General features: G+C 39.2%; 1 protein-coding gene across 2 annotated transcripts in view; it reads left to right on the top strand.

Annotated features, from left to right (window-relative positions):
* LOC137619720 (nuclear cap-binding protein subunit 1-like) overlaps positions 1-18,072 on the top strand; it is a 180,622-nt gene that overhangs the window by 134,187 nt on the left and 28,363 nt on the right. Inside the window, exons 12-13 of one of the 2 annotated variants that reach the window (XM_068350011.1) lie at positions 8,411-8,658; positions 8,798-8,988. In XM_068350011.1, coding sequence (XP_068206112.1) covers positions 8,411-8,658; positions 8,798-8,988 — 439 coding nt within the window. The remainder of the gene's footprint in view (positions 1-8,410; positions 8,659-8,797; positions 8,989-18,072) is intronic. The other variant, XM_068350012.1, reaches the window with a different exon arrangement.

An 18,072-nucleotide genomic window follows, 5' to 3' on the forward strand; every position in this document is an offset into this window, starting at 1 on the left:
GAGGCATTCGCCTCATCAGATACCTGGACGACTGGTTGCTTCTTTCCGCCTCAAAGGTCCTCTTGGAGGAACAAGGGAGGAAACTCCTCTAGTTTTGCAAGGATCTGGGCATCGTAATCAACCCGAAGTCAAATCTATCCCCATCCACCAGAATGAACTACTTGGGAATGATATTAGACACCATTCTGGGAAAAGCCTTCCCTTCGGAGGACTGGATAAGAAACCTCATGCACATCATTCAGCCGTTCCTGTCAGAGCGCCCCAGGAGAGTGAAAGACTGGCAGAAGATGATAGGTCACCTGGTCTCATTGGAGAAACTAGTTCCCCAAGGGAGGGTAAGGCTCAGATCCATACAATGGAACCTGAAGAACCTCTGGTGCCAACTGGACTCGCAACAAGTTCTAATCCCAGTCCTACCAAACACGAGACCCTCCCTGGAATGGTGGCATTGCCGGTCGAACTCACTCAAGGGGATGCCCTTCGGGACCGATCCACCCGAGTTACTACTGTTCACAGACGCCTCCAACCAAGGATGGGGAGCCCATCTCCTCGACGAAACAGCACGAGGGACCTGGTTGGACGGGGAGAAAGAACTCCACATCAATGTCCTGGAGTTGAAGGCAGTCCAGAAGGCTTGCCTACACTTCGCGAGTCTACTAAAGGGAAACACCGTGGCGTTGATGTGCGACAACGCCACGGTAGTGGCATACATAAAGAAACAAGGAGGCTTGAAATCGAAGGAGTTGTGCGATCTCACCATTGAAATTCTAGATTGGGCAGAAGAGAACCAAGTGGTGTTGTTAGCAAGGTTCATTCCCGGGAAGAAAAACGTTCTGGCCGACGGCCTCAGCAGAATGGGCCAGATAGTAGGGACAGAATGGTCCCTTCTTCCGGAAGTAGCCAAGCTCATCATCCAATGTTGGGGTTCCCCGGTGATGGACCTCTTTGCAACAAAACTCAACGCCCAACTCCCCGTCTATTGCTCTCCTGTGCCAGACCCGAAAGCAGCCTTAGAAGATGCCTTTCAGCACAAGTGGGACAATCTAGATGTGTACGCTTTTCCCCCTTTCACGTTGATAAGGCAAGTGCTCAACAGAGTAAGGACAGCCCGAAACCTAAAAATGACTTTGGTAGCGCCCTGGTGGCCGGAGAGAGAGTGGTTCGCGGACCTAAAAGACCTATCGAGTCAACCGCTGTGGCCTCTGCCCGACAGGTCAGACCTTCTACATCAGCCTCATTTTCTCAGGCTCCACTGTAGCGGGATGTAAACAAAACACAACCCCCACACCCTTGATCACTCTTACTTCCAAAATATCCCACAACACAAACTTTCCCCTTACTTTACTTTAAACTAGACTCTTGGACAGAAGGAAAATGAAAACAAAACATAGCCTTAAAATTATATTCACCGCAACCAAAAGCAAAAAAATCACACATCATTAAACAAACTTAACACAAAAACAGACAGAAATAGCACTTTTATATTTATATATTATAGCTGTGTGTGTGGGTACACAGGACTCACCAATAATCGAAAAAAATATCCTTTACATAAACCCAACACCGTCAGTCCACATACAGTACCGAAAAAACACTAACCCACACACAGTACCGAAAAACACTTACCCACACACAGTACCGAAAAACACTTACCCACACACTAAAATAAATCACTTAATATTAAACCCAATCGTATACCACAACCCAGAAATAAATCAATATTTGTTTGTGTGGAACTCTTTATCCACACTAGGGCCGACAATCCTTTTCGGCCAAAGCCACAACTCCCTGGCAGACGTAACACTGGCACAAGCTGCTATAACTGCCTCACTTAATTTGGCAGTCTATATCGTCATCATCATCCTCATCAATAAGCAATCGAAATCGTAATTGTAATAAACAGGCCAGGTCGTCAACAGTTGATCAATCCACTAGAGCATTCTAAACACAAGTTCCTTAAGTAAGCCAGGTCATCAATAGTCAAATTCAAATAAATCTTCTCCCCAAAGGAGGAATCGCGGCTCAGAACATAAAAACACTAATTAGCCGGCTTCCGAAGAACAAAAAAATGCAGAACCGACTCCTTCTATCGTTCGAGATCCAATGCTTTCGCCCAAGACATTCATCACCGCCTATCCTAGCTAAAAAAATGTAAACAAACAACCTCAAATATACCAACAATCTTTCCAACTTCAAACAATCATTCGCTAATTATCCTTGTGCTTCGGCGCGCACCGCAGACACACAAAACACGCACACACAAACGCACATACACACATACTCTCTCGCGCGATCTAACAAAACTAAGCAAATGAAATTCTCTCTCTTTCTCTCTGACAAAACTAAAGCAAATAAACACTTTCTCTCTCTCTCTCTCTCTCTCTCTCTCTCTCTCTCTCTCTCTCTCTCTCTCTCTCTCTCTCTCTCTCTCTCTCTCTCTCTCTCACACACACACAAAACTAAGCAAATAAACACTTTCTCTTGCGGTTTGACAAAACTTAATTAAATAAACACTCACTCTCTCTCTCTCTCTCTCTCTCTCTCTCTCTCTCTCTCTCTCTCTCTCTCTCTCTCTCTCTCTCTCTCTCTCTCTCTCTAATGACAAAGCTAAAGCAAATAAAATGTCTCTATTTAACAATACTAAAACTCTCTCTCTCTCTCTCTCTCTCTCTCTCTCTCTCTCTCTCTCTCTCTCTCTCTCTCTCTCTCTCTCTCTGTGACAAAACTAAAGCCAATACTGTAAACACTCTCTCTCTCTCTCTCTCACAAAACTTAAATAAACACACTCACACACTCTCTCTCTCTCTCTCTCTCTCTCTCTCTCTCTCTCTCTCACTCTTGATTTGGCAAACAAAAAATAAATTAAAATAAAATTAATCCTCCACACCACGACAACCCACTCTCCCTACGTCTTCACGCCTGGAGACTATCGAGCGGCTCCTGAAGAAAGAAGGATATTCTTCTTCCACGCCTAAGAGAATGTCTCTATACCTGAGAAAGTCGTCAGCCGCGGTCTACCAGGCTAAGTGGGCCTCCTTCACGAAGTGGTGCTCTGAGAAGCACATTAAACCTCTTAAGGCCTCTGTCCCAGACATAGCAGATTTTCTGGTATTTCTTAGAGACAAGGTGGGAATGTCAATCCCAGCCATAAAAGGAGTTCGGGCCGCCTTAGGCCAAGTCTTCCTCCTGAAGGGCATCGACCTGGGGGCCTCGAGACACATAGCGATGCTTGTCAAGAGTTTCGAGCAGTCCTGCCCCCCACAGGCGAGTAGGGTGCCCCAGTGGGACTTAGCCAAGGTCCTGAAGATGCTGTGTCGTCCCCCCTTTGAACCTTTGAAGGATATCGTGGACAGAGATCTCACCCTCAAGGCCGTCTTCTTGCTGGCCTTGGCGTCCGCTAAGAGAGTGGGAGAGATCCATGGTCTGTCATACGACGTTTCTCATTCGAAGGGGTGGAAAGAAGTATCCTTCAAGTTCGTGCCTTCTTTTGTGGCTAAGACTCAGAACCCAGCAGTCTGGGATCCGAAGTTCGAAGGTTTCTCAATTCCGGCCATCCCTAAGACGGGTAATGCAGAAGATTTAAAATTATGCCCTGTACGAACAATTAGAAAATACCTGGAAAGAACAGCTCATCTCCGCCCAGGCATCAAGAGCCTCTTCGTATCCACAGGTATTAATAAGAAACAAGTTTCCAAGAACACCATTTCCTTCTGGTTGAGACAAGTTATTGCCAGAGCCTACAAGGAAGATGGCATAGCAGTGCCAGGCACCCCCCGACCTCATGACATTAGGGGCCTGAGCACCTCCTTAGCCTTTGAGAAAAACATGGCAGTGGGTCAGATCCTGCGAGCAGGTACTTGGTCGAACCAGTCAACCTTTACTGCCCATTACCTCAAGGACTACTCGAGGAAGTCCTTAGACGGGTTCTCCATTGGAACAGTCATCTCCGCCCTCCAAGCGGTGTAACGGTAAAAGCCCCAGGCGCGATCAAGGCTAGCAACCGGTAGGCACAAGTGCGGTTTCCTTCCTCCTACCCAGTTGCTTCCTTGCCTCTTCGGGGAGTACCGACTGATACCATTGGATAACACATTCTTCACGACTACGCTACTGGAAGGAACTTCAGAAGAAGCTTTTCAAAGGGTGAGTACTTAGACACTAACGTGAACTCTTGTGTAGTTACCCTCGCATCCGTTTTCTAGTAGGTCCCGTTATCCCTGGGCCTCTCGGCCTCCATGTCCCGGGTCAGGGGGTCAGAATAGCACTCCCGCCTCCTAAAGTGTAAGTCTCCTAAGAAAGTAGTTCGAGGTAAGTATTCGTGTTGGAACAAATCAAAAATTTTAAGTAATTTTTATTTTTCCTAACATACTTACCGAGAACTACTTTCGGGTAATGGCCCTCCCTTCCTTCCCCGAGTGCCTCTCTTCCCTTGCTAGCATTGTGCTAATCCAATAGAACTTACTGATGAAGCTGACCCGGCCGGGCATCGACCTACGATTAGCCTACCCTCGGGGCACATTCCTTAATGCCGGGGGTAGGCCTCCTTAGAAAGCGGGGTGGGGGGTAATCTACACAAAACTCTGGTCGGTAGAGAGGAGGTTACTAGTAACTCCTAAGAAAGTAGTTCTCGGTAAGTATGTTAGGAAAAATAAAAATTACTTAAAATTTTTGATTTTTCTCTTATCGCGGTGATCTCTGTAACATACCCTTGCAAAAAAGGAGAGCCAGCTGTATATATACACACACGCAGAGTAGGGTCCCAAAATATGCGTGTTCGATTTGTGTGATTCCCCCTTTTATGCTGTCACTAGTTCTCAAAAATACATTTTCTGTATCTGGGAAGCCGTTCAAAGTCTGAGAGTCATGCGCCACAGAACCCATCAAGTCCATTGTCTTTTCAAATATTATTAGGTTAGCATAAGCCTAGTTACAGTAACTGATGATAAATGTAACTAAAGCATATTTACATTACATTTTATTGGCATAATTTCATAATAAATAACCTATTTGAGGAAAAATTCCAAATTTGTATGCTAGTCTAGCTGAAAGAATGCAAACATCAAGTTGCGGCTACATTCTTAGCGACCTTTATCTTTCTTTTTCTCTAACCTTTCGATAGTTGTAATGGTAGTGTTGATTATGATAACATTTAGATTAGCATAATATTAATTTTCCATTTAAAATCTATCATGATTTAAATTATCCTCACTTTCTCCAATCTCACACCATCTCTCACATTTTAGGTGGTAGTAGGGTTGCCAGGGCACCAGCCACCCATTGAGATATTACTGCTGGAGAGTTTTGGGGTCCTTTGACTGGCCAGACTGTTCTACAACCGATCCCTCTTCCTGGGTACAGCTGATTTTGCCTTTCCCTACACAAACACCGAATAGTCTGGCCTATTCTTTCTACATTCTCCTCTGTCCTCATACACCTGACAACACTGAGATTACCAAACAATTCTTCTTCACCCAAGGGGTTAACTGCTGCACTATAATTGTTCAGTGGCTACTTTCCTCTTGTCAAAGTAGAAGAGATTCTTTAGCTATGGTAAGCAGGTCTTCTAGGAGAAGGACACTCCAAAATTAAACCACTGTTCTCTAGTCCTGGGTAGCGCCATAGCATCTGTACCATGGCCTTCCACTGTCTTGGGAAGAGTCACCAGGGACCTACCCCCCAATAGCATATCAGAAAGCTACACTAATTTTAGCTAGACATCTATTAAGGGATTCAGCTACCCCAGATGGAATTGCTGCAAAGAAAGTAGCATCATCCACCTGGTCCCATCTCTAGTTCAATGAACAATCCAGATTCAGGCTAGAAAAGACCTCAGGTTAACTATTTCATGATATTCTCTCAAAGAGGTTCCTGATCATACAAACAACTACTGTGGATATTCTGTTCTGTAAGGCAGTGCAAGTTTCTGATAGAATAAATAGCTGTGTTCAAGAGCTCTGGGCACTCCGGGAGAAGGTAGTCAGTGATACTTCCTTTCTCAAAATGTAAAGAATTTCAGAAGAACCTATGCATCCCCAGGGGAAACATCACAAAGAACCTCCCCTTGAGCGTATAATTCTGCAAAACCACTTGATAATACCAGTCTCCAAACCCATGTTATTTGTGAGCTTTTGAACGCTCTGATAGAATGTATTCAGGAGCACCATCTCTTTTTGATAAGAGAGAAACTATCATGAAGCGTCTCTAGGGACCGCCCCCACGAGCATGTGATACTTGTGGGTTTGCAGCAACCTCAGTGTTCCAGGAAACTTCACATTAATACAAATCCTTAAACTGGGGGATAGAAAGGAAACCCACCGTTGGACATTTACCTTGAAAATGGCACATTCAAGTCTTTGGACATTCTCTCTCGGGGCATTGTGGAAACAGCACTATTATGACCTAACTAGAAATTCGCACAGAATATGTGCCAATTCCAGCACCAGGTGTCGCTTAGGCGGATAATGATCTTCATTGGACTTGAAGCCTGCCATGGTGTTTTTCACCCCAATGCAAGTTAGTGTGTTTCAATTTCTCTAGTGTTTATTGATATACTAAAAATGGCCCTCCCGTGTTTATGTAAAACTACTTGATGTTCATACCAGATTACCTTTTGGGAACTAAACTAAACAAGCATCCTTGCCTTTTATGAGCCAGGTATTCTGTTCCCTGGCGGTTCTCTTAAATCACTTAGTGTTATTAGTAACTGTATCACAGAAGGTTTTTATCTCTAGAATCGGAAGTTTGGCCTCTCCTCTTTACAAGCCGGCTACACCAACCTCAAGGATTATGTTGATCTCTTGCTGTTACTTATAGTAATTAGATTTTCCAGAGAGGAATGGCTTTTCTCATCACTTCTTGGAGACTTCCTCCTTCCTAAGGAAAGACACTCCAAATAAATGACTCGGAAGTTTGTATCATCATAGGAATAAACTACAAATTTTATATAATTTGTATTTTTCCTAGCTGTACAAACCTGAATCATTTACCAAAGGTGCTGCCTCAGCCGCCCCACAAGTCTTTGACCAGATGAGTGTTGTGAGGAGACGAGGTGAGCAACTTCCTGCTTGCTCCTTGCACATGCGCTGCATTTACCCTGCACGAAGCATGACGCAATCAAATAAATGTTTATTGGCCGGTTGTAGAAAACATTATTAGTTTGTATAGCTAGGAAAAATAAAAATTATATAAAATTCGTAGCTTTTATAATAAAATTTCTTATTCCTCCCAACTAATATGTGGTGTCAAAATGGTAAGGAAGTGTTTGGACTTGGAATTAAAGTAGCTATCCAGATTGCAATGCATGTTGTTGTTGTTGTTGTTAGACGCTTGTCTTATTGCTTTGTTATCTGGTTGTTAGTCATTAAATTGAAGTAGCTAAGATTGATTAGATATGATTCTATTAGTTCATTTCAAGTTTATAATCTTTGTGTCTGGTGTAATTCAAGTCCAGACTTATCTCAGTTTTGTTAAAGTACTTAAAGATACTGTATTTTATTAGTGATGATAGTGGTCATTTTATCTACAAGCATGTGAGGAGGAATAAAAAAAGGGGGGGAAAGAAATTTTTTTTATTCTTCTTTTGAGCTACTTGGGCTTGGTGAATATGATATACACTATATTTATGCAAACTAAATTATACAGTATGTATATTATATATATAAAAAAGTTCCCCTAACTTCATGATGTATGCATAGGCTTAAGGAGCTTTATGGTATTGATGAAAAAATGAGGATAGTTGTCATAGTATTAGTTTTGTACAGCCTAATTCTAAGGTCTATACAGTAGACATTATTTTATGTCAAGTGAGCCTACCACACTCACCAGTCGAGGAAAGTAATGATCGGCGAGTATAGTGAGACTATTGAATTTGTTTTACTTAAGTACTTGGAGCTATAAAATATTGTGTAGCCATAGATACAATAGGACTGATATTGATAGCAATAATATAGAATTTTACTTGAAAGTTTAATATTGAAATAATTGATATCAATAGTTTTCAAATCAGTTATTCAGTATTGAATTCTTGATGGGATTTTCATTATCAGAAAATTCAGACCTGTGTGGGAATTGTTTGGGAGTTTTCACTCCAGGACATTTTTTGATTTCTAGGAACAGAGGATAGAGACCTCTCAGGATCGTGTTCATTGTAGGTATAGTTAATTTTGGTCATCTAAAATAATTAATTACATAAGGTATAACAATAAATATGATACAGTACTGTAGTTTATTTTTAGGATTTGTTGAAATTGGAATTTTGAATGAAGAACCTTTTTGTATTTTTATTGTAATTTGTCGTATACTTTAAATTGTTAGTAACTTTAGATTCTGTTTTTCATGCTGTACGTTTCATATTTCAAGAGTTGGGGAAGGTAGTTTTTAAGTTGAATAAGTGTATAATCCAATTAAAATGTAGATGATTGTCCCGCAGCGGATATTCCTGGAAGCAATACAGCTCAACGTCTTGAATCTATTATTAGAGCAAAAGGAACCTCAACAGAAGTGATTCAGGCGTTAAGTGAATTGCCAAATCCACTACGAGAAAATGACGAAACTGATCCTCCATATAATCCATTGCAAATTCAAGTTTTTGTACAAACATTGCTCCACTTGGGCGCCAAAAGCTTCTCTCATGCCTTTGCTGGCATTTCAAAGTTTTTGAAGGTAAATAGTTTATTCATCAAGTATTCATTATTAAATATAAATTGTTGAACATTCTTGGATATATAATTTTCTGAAATATGTAAATTGTTTTATCAGCAGTTTTATTTTTTAAATTTCAATTTCTTTTATCATCATATAGGTCTTTGAAGCTCTTGTTGGACCCCATGAAGAAGCTCAGATTCTTGTGCTGCGAGAAATGCATGAAGTGTGGCATCATCATCAGCAAATGATGGTTATGTTGATAGATAAATTCTTACGAACACAAATTGTGAGATGTGCCTCTGTTGCTACATGGGTTTTTAGCAAGGATATGATGCCTGAATTCACAAAGTAAGTTATTATGGAATTTGTTTGTTGTGGCAACATGAACCCTATTGCTCCACAGTCACCTTTTGACAATGATAAACTACTATCGTTTCCAGAGGCCATGTAATAGTTTTTTTCCCAAATATCTAACAAACCAGCTTATGAATTTCCATGAAACTACAGCAATGAATGTTTCAAACATTGGCCTAATTTTTGGTGGTACAATGAATTGACAGATGTGCTTAATTAACCCGTTTACTCTTAGAAAAAAGAGGAACTTCTTCCCTTCCTTCAGAGCGTTTCGAAGAAGTGTTACTTAATCACGTAACTGTGACGCAGAGGTTCCCCCAACCCTCCTTCGGTGTTTACACCTATGGCTATCCTAGTACTCCCCTCACCCCTTCCTTCTTGCCTTCTTTCCTTCATTACCATTGTTATTAGGCTACCGAGTAAATCCCTGGTAGGAAAGACTGTGTACTGCACATATAAAATGAGCCGGAAGAGCAATAAAATGTTTTATGGTGGTAGATAATAATTAGATGGTTAACACAAATTATCAAACATAATAGAAGAGGTTTAAAACAGGGGTGTGGAATAGCACTGAGAGAGATTCTACTCGGACTCCTACACATTTTAGATTTGCGACTAAGAAATAAAATAAAATAAAAACATTTTTTTCCTTGAGAGTGATGATGAGTAAAATGTATAAGTGTCCATTTCTTGTTTTTTTTTTTTTTCATCCCTCATAAATCTATGGTTTCCAGCAATTGGTGATAACATTATTTTGGAAAAGCAAAGCTAATGAATACTTTGATACGAGAATATCAGCTTGGCATGTAGACAATGTCAATGGATTTCTCAAAGTAAGGTTGATTGGTTCATTAATTGAAGTCTGGTATAATTCCAGTGACAAAGTCGCAATGATATTTGTCTCATACCTTTTAAGTAACAAAAATAGGTATTGGTACTTATAATGTAAATAAATATATAAAACTATAGGTTGAAATATAATAAACCTTATGTATGTATGAACACACACACACACATATATATATATATATATATATATATATATATATATATATAATATATATATATATATATATATATATATATATATATATATATTTTCGAAATTTATCAAATGGCCAATGTCAATGCCCTTATATGAAACATCTTTTAGAAGTCTACCTTCTAAGGAATTCAAGCTACTCTCTCTGGTGAAATTGATATGATAAATTATATCAAACAATGCTCTCTGTCATTTTCTTCCTGGCAATTGATGTATCGAGTAACCTGTGTTGTATGGAAGAATGAGTCCTACGGCTTAACCTAAAGAAAACTATATTTCTATTGCTTTACCAACACTCGCTTGAAGTGCGAAGTGTAGGGTTAGCATGGCTTCTTTCGTCTCCTGTCATAAGTCTCATTCTTGATCTTCAATGTAAGTGAGTGGGTAAGATATAAAACGTTGGTCTTGTGTTTAGGTAAAGTTTAAAGTCACGAATCACATTACCAGGTATGCTGAACTTTTACTGACAAAGAATTTTGTATTGCTTGGGGTAGGTCATATGACAATTATCTATGGAGTTAAACAGGCGTTTAACAATTCAGGGGATGGGAGGTACAGGGGAAGAAACGTTATAACAACGTCACTGAGGAACGTCATCACTTTTGCGAATGCGTGGGTGGCTAAGACTGGCTTCAGCCTCATTTTCTTAAGTAAAAAAGTTAATGAAACGTAATTGGCCATGCACAGTATTTCCCAAAATTAGGCCATTATATGATTGATTGATTGATTGATTGAAAGTTTTCTGGCATCCTGACATCTAAGGTCATTGACGCCGAGCCATTATATGAAGCGCTCCCTGCTTTGATATCATGAAAATCCATCTGTTATTTTAGGAGTTATTTAAAAAAAAAAACACTATTACACGGCCTCTGGAAACGATAGTAATTCCCAATAACTACATGAATAAGTAAGCAATTTCTATTGGTAAACACTGACATGTTGGCACAATTTAACTAAAGGTTGTGGTTCGTTCTTTTTATTGTTGTTTTTTTACTGTATGAACTCTTTGTCTTTATAAGTAATACAAACCATTGCATACAAGCATCAATTGTGTCATCACTAAAAGATTTAATCAGCGAGGAATTATCGTAGTTGGATCTTGTTTGCATTTTGGCAATGAGGGATGCACCTGAATTGGCATGTAATTCACGTGGTAAACTCTTCCTTTTATGTGGATGACTTTATGACAGGCGAGGTGGGTATTACTAGCATTTTTAAAAGAATTTTCAGATCTTTATCCATAAATTTTTACTTTTTTCCATTACTTGGCATTCAATTGATGATAAATTTTGCCAAGTAACAAACTACCAATTAGCTACGATGGTGAAGATGGGTTGATTTCAATTCTAAGTACAAAACACCTGAATTCGACAGGTATAAGTACTGAAGAATTGTCATTGACTTTTATCTTTCTTCGTGGCCAAGTGGTAGTCACTGTCTATACAAGCTTGCCGGACCAGTGTTCGATTCCCGGCCGGTCACAAGCTCTTGTCTTTGTGAGATTTCGCCTGGGGCTCTGATCCCGAGGTCGTTAAGAGAATCCAGACATTAATGTATCAAAAATATATATGGCTTATTTGAATATGAAAAACACGTCTAAATGTGCAAAATTTATCATTAATTGAATGCCAAGTAACAAACTACCAATTAGCTACGATGGTTAAGATGGGTTGATTTCAATTCTAAGTACAAAACACCTGAATTCGACAGGTATAAGTACAGAAGAATTGTCATTGACTTTTATCTTTCTTCGTGGCCAAGTGGTAGTCACTGTCTATACAAGCTTGCCGGACCAGTGTTCGATTCCCGGCCGGTCACAAGCTCTTGTCTTTGTGAGATTTCGCCTGGGGCTCTGATCCCGAGGTCGTTAAGAGAATCCAGACATTAATGTATCAAAAATATATATGGCTTATTTGAATATGAAAAACACGTCTAAATGTGCAAAATTTATCATATGTATGTATGTATATATATATATATATATATATATATATATATATATATATATATATATATATATAATTTATTAATTTTCATTACTTCCTCGAGAACTTTCCACAATTAATTTCTGTTTTCGTCTCCTTTTTATAGTATCCCAAGTATCATTTGATATCCATGGCTTTCTCCTTGTAACTGCATGTCCCAAGACTTCACCACCTACTGACTGATATATGTTCTTAACATCACACCATTCTTCATTAATTGTCTGCTCTTCATCTCTAAGACTGCAAATCGATTCCTACATTCAATTGCAAATGTTTCTCTGTGCTCTTCTAAAAGTTAAGTTGTATCAAACCTATATATTTTATGTACCTTTCTGTTGGGTGCTTTCAGTTTTAATTTGTGTAGTAGTGAGGAGCAGGTGATCACTACCAATATCCGTACCTCTATAGCTTCTCACATTTCTCATAGTTCTCCTCTCTTTATTAATGGCAATGTGATCTATTTGATTTTTGTAATTGCCAGGGTGAAGTCCCTATATACTTGAGGATGTTCTTGTGTTGAAAAAGAGTACCTCTAATGTCAAGATTATTTGCTGAACAGAAACTTATGAAATGTGCGCCATTTTCATTTGCAACTTTGCCAAGACCCTCAACATCCATTACATTCTCTATGCTTTTATTATTCTTTGTAACTTTAGCATTGAAGTTGCCAATCACAATTTCCATATCTCTCTCGAGGATATCATCTATTACACTCTGCAGTTCTTCATAGTATTCATCTTTCCTTTCTTCTGGGAAATCATTTAATGGTGCATAGCAAACTCAAATACTCATGTCGCACTGCTTTGATATGAACTTAGCTAGTAACAATCTACTACTTACAGCTCTCCACTCGGTTAATGCCTTTTTTGCTCTTGGTGTCATCATTCCTACTTCTTCTCTTCCAACTCCATCTGATCTTCCTGAGTAGATATATATTTTGTGTTGGTCTAAAGTTTCCTCACCAATACCTTTACAACGTATTTCATTTATGCCCAAGATATCCAAAGTATATTTCATAAATTCTTTCTCCACTTGCTGTAACTTCCCAATCTGATTCATGGTTCTAACATTCCAATTACCTATTTTCCATTTTTCTTTAGCATTTATAAACTGGGAGAGTCTTAGCACCCCGTTATGCCCAGGACTGGGGGCCATTCTTTCATCTTCTCTTTCCATGACTGACTAAATCCCTAGAGGATTCATTGGCTAGATGCATCAAAGGATAGCCAGTTCCTTGTGATGCACAGTGCCTACCTAACTAAGTCAAGTGACCCCTGCCAGTCCATACTAATTCTAGGAAGATCAACCCCCAAGCATCAGGAGTAAAAGCCGAAGAGAAAGTTTGTCCATCGCCTTAAACCTCATCCATCACCCTGCTGTCAGTAACTTCGAGATTTAGGTTGCATTTCCTCCACACGCAAAGCTCTCATTACTCCACCAAGTTGCTCATCTGCTTATACGAGTATAACCGTTGGCAAACATTGATTTTTAAGATATACCGCCCAGCACGGTAAAATATATATATATATATATATATATATATATATATATATATATATATATATATATATATATATATATATACATACATACATACATATATATATATATATATATATATATATATATATATATACATATATATATATATATATATATATATATATATATATATATATACTGTATATATATTTATATATATATATATATATATATATATATATATATATATATGTATATGTATATATATATATATATTCAAATAAGCCATATATATTTTTGATACATTAATGTCTGGATTCTCTTAACGACCTCGGGATCAGAGCCCCAGGCGAAATCACACAAAGACAAGAGCTTGGCTCCGGCCGGGAATCGAACCCTGGTCGGCAAGCTTGTATGGACAGTGACTAAGCCACTTGGCCACGAAGAAGGATAAAAGTCAATGACAATTCTTCTGTACTTATACCTGTCGAATTCAGGTATTTTGTACTTAGAATTGAAATCAACCCATCCTCACCATCGTAGCTAATTGGTAGTTTGTTACTTGGCATTCAATTAATGATAAATTTTGCACATTTTTACGTGTTTTTCATATTCAAATAAGCCATATATATTTTTGATACATTAATGTCTGGATTCTCTTAACGACCTCGGGATCAGAGCCCCAGGCGAAATCACACAAAGACAAGAGCTTGGCTCCGGCCGGGAATCGAACCCTGGTCGGCAAGCTTGTATAGACAGTGACTAAGCCACTTGGCCATGAAGAAGGATAAAAGTCAATGACAATTCTTCTGTACTTATACCTGTCGAATTCAGGTATTTTGTACTTAGAATTGAAATCAACCCATCCTCACCATCGTAGCTAATTGGTAGTTTGTTACTTGGCATTCAATTAATGATAAATTTTGCACATTTTTACGTGTTTTTCATATTCAAATAAGCCATATATATTTTTGATACATTAATGTCTGGATTCTCTTAACGACCTCGGGATCAGAGCCCAGGCGAAATCACACAAAGACAAGAGCTTGGCTCCGGCCGGGAATCGAACCCTGGTCGGCAAGCTTGTATAGACAGTGACTAAGCCACTTGGCCACGAAGAAGGATAAAAGTCAATGACAATTCTTCTGTACTTATACCTGTCGAATTCAGGTATTTTGTACTTAGAATTGAAATCAACCCATCCTCACCATCGTAGCTAATTGGTAGTTTGTTACTTGGCATTCAATTAATGATAAATTTTGCACATTTTTACGTGTTTTTCATATTCAAATAAGCCATATATATTTTTGATACATTAATGTCTGGATTCTCTTAACGACCTCGGGATCAGAGCCCCAGGCGAAATCACACAAAGACAAGAGCTTGGCTCCGGCCGGGAATCGAACCCTGGTCGGCAAGCTTGTATAGACAGTGACTAAGCCACTTGGCCACGAAGAAGGATAAAAGTCAGTGACAATTCTTCTGTACTTATACCTGTCGAATTCAGGTATTTTGTACTTAGAATTGAAATCAACCCATCCTCACCATCGTAGCTAATTGGTAGTTTGTTACTTGGCATTCAATTAATGATAAATTTTGCACATTTTTACGTGTTTTTCATATTCAAATAAGCCATATATATTTTTGATACATTAATGTCTGGATTCTCTTAACGACCTCGGGATCAGAGCCCCAGGCGAAATCACACAAAGACAAGAGCTTGTCTCCGGCCGGGAATCGAACCCTGGTCGGCAAGCTTGTATAGACAGTGACTAAGCCACTTGGCCACGAAGAAGGATAAAAGTCAATGACAATTCTTCTGTACTTATACCTGTCGAATTCAGGTATTTTGTACTTAGAATTGAAATCAACCCATCCTCACCATCGTAGCTAATTGGTAGTTTGTTACTTGGCATTCAATTAATGATAAATTTTGCACATTTTTACGTGTTTTTCATATTCAAATAAGCCATATATATTTTTGATACATTAATGTCTGGATTCTCTTAACGACCTCGGGATCAGAGCCCCAGGCAAAATCACACAAAGACAAGAGCTTGGCTCCGGCCGGGAATCGAACCCTGGTCGGCAAGCTTGTATAGACAGTGACTAAGCCACTTGGCCACGAAGAAGGATAAAAGTCAGTGACAATTCTTCTGTACTTATACCTGTCGAATTCAGGTATTTTGTACTTAGAATTGAAATCAACCCATCCTCACCATCGTAGCTAATTGGTAGTTTGTTACTTGGCATTCAATTAATGATAAATTTTGCACATTTTTACGTGTTTTTCATATTCAAATAAGCCATATATATTTTTGATACATTAATGTCTGGATTCTCTTAACGACCTCGTAACAAACTACCAATTAGCTACGATGGTGAGGATGGGTTGATTTCAATTCTAAGTACAAAATACCTGAATTCGACAGGTATAAGTACAGAAGAATTGTCATTGACTTTTATCCTTCTTCGTGGCCAAGTGGCTTAGTCACTGTCTATACAAGCTTGCCGACCAGGGTTCGATTCCCGGCCGGAGCCAAGCTCTTGTCTTTGTGTGATTTCGCCTGGGGCTCTGATCCCGAGGTCGTTAAGAGAATCCAGACATTAATGTATCAAAAATTTATATGGCTTATTTGAATATGAAAAACACGTAAAAATGTGCAAAATTTATCATTAATTGAATGCCAAGTAACAAACTACCAATTAGCTACGATGGTGAGGATGGGTTGATTTCAATTCTAAGTACAAAATACCTGAATTCGACAGGTATAAGTACAGAAGAATTGTCATTGACTTTTATCCTTCTTCGTGGCCAAGTGGCTTAGTCACTGTCTATACAAGCTTGCCGACCAGGGTTCGATTCCCGGCCGGAGCCAAGCTCTTGTCTTTGTGTGATTTCGCCTGGGGCTCTGATCCCGAGGTCGTTAAGAGAATCCAGACATTAATGTATCAAAAATATATATGGCTTATTTGAATATGAAAAACACGTAAAAATGTGCAAAATTTATCATTAATTGAATGCCAAGTAACAAAGTACCAATTAGCTACGATGGTGAGGATGGGTTGATTTCAATTCTAAGTACAAAATACCTGAATTCGACAGGTATAAGTACAGAAGAATTGTCATTGACTTTTATCCTTCTTCGTGGCCAAGTGGCTTAGTCACTGTCTATACAAGCTTGCCGACCAGGGTTCGATTCCCGGCCGGAGCCAAGCTCTTGTCTTTGTGTGATTTCGCCTGGGGCTCTGATCCCGAGGTCGTTAAGAGAATCCAGACATTAATGTATCAAAAATATATATGGCTTATTTGAATATGAAAAACACGTAAAAATGTGCAAAATTTATCATTAATTGAATGCCAAGTAACAAAGTACCAATTAGCTACGATGGTGAGGATGGGTTGATTTCAATTCTAAGTACAAAATACCTGAATTCGACAGGTATAAGTACAGAAGAATTGTCATTGACTTTTATCCTTCTTCGTGGCCAAGTGGCTTAGTCACTGTCTATACAAGCTTGCCGACCAGGGTTCGATTCCCGGCCGGAGCCAAGCTCTTGTCTTTGTGTGATTTCGCCTGGGGCTCTGATCCCGAGGTCGTTAAGAGAATCCAGACATTAATGTATCAAAAATATATATGGCTTATTTGAATATGAAAAACACGTAAAAATGTGCAAAATTTATCATTAATTGAATGCCAAGTAACAAACTACCAATTAGCTACGATGGTGAGGATGGGTTGATTTCAATTCTAAGTACAAAATACCTGAATTCGACAGGTATAAGTACAGAAGAATTGTCATTGACTTTTATCCTTCTTCGTGGCCAAGTGGCTTAGTCACTGTCTATACAAGCTTGCCGACCAGGGTTCGATTCCCGGCCGGAGACAAGCTCTTGTCTTTGTGTGATTTCGCCTGGGGCTCTGATCCCGAGGTCGTTAAGAGAATCCAGACATTAATGTATCAAAAATATATATGGCTTATTTGAATATGAAAAACACGTAAAAATGTGCAAAATTTATCATTAATTGAATGCCAAGTAACAAAGTACCAATTAGCTACGATGGTGAGGATGGGTTGATTTCAATTCTAAGTACAAAATACCTGAATTCGACAGGTATAAGTACAGAAGAATTGTCATTGACTTTTATCCTTCTTCGTGGCCAAGTGGCTTAGTCACTGTCTATACAAGCTTGCCGACCAGGGTTCGATTCCCGGCCGGAGCCAAGCTCTTGTCTTTGTGTGATTTCGCCTGGGGCTCTGATCCCGAGGTCGTTAAGAGAATCCAGACATTAATGTATCAAAAATATATATGGCTTATTTGAATATGAAAAACACGTAAAAATGTGCAAAATTTATCATTAATTGAATGCCAAGTAACAAACTACCAATTAGCTACGATGGTGAGGATGGGTTGATTTCAATTCTAAGTACAAAATACCTGAATTCTACAGGTATAAGTACAGAAGAATTGTCATTGACTTTTATCCTTCTTCGTGGCCAAGTGGCTTAGTCACTGTCTATACAAGCTTGCCGACCAGGGTTCGATTCCCGGCCGGAGCCAAGCTC

This window comes from Palaemon carinicauda, chromosome 26 (genome assembly GCF_036898095.1).
Source record: "Palaemon carinicauda isolate YSFRI2023 chromosome 26, ASM3689809v2, whole genome shotgun sequence".
NCBI lineage: Eukaryota > Metazoa > Arthropoda > Malacostraca > Decapoda > Palaemonidae > Palaemon > Palaemon carinicauda.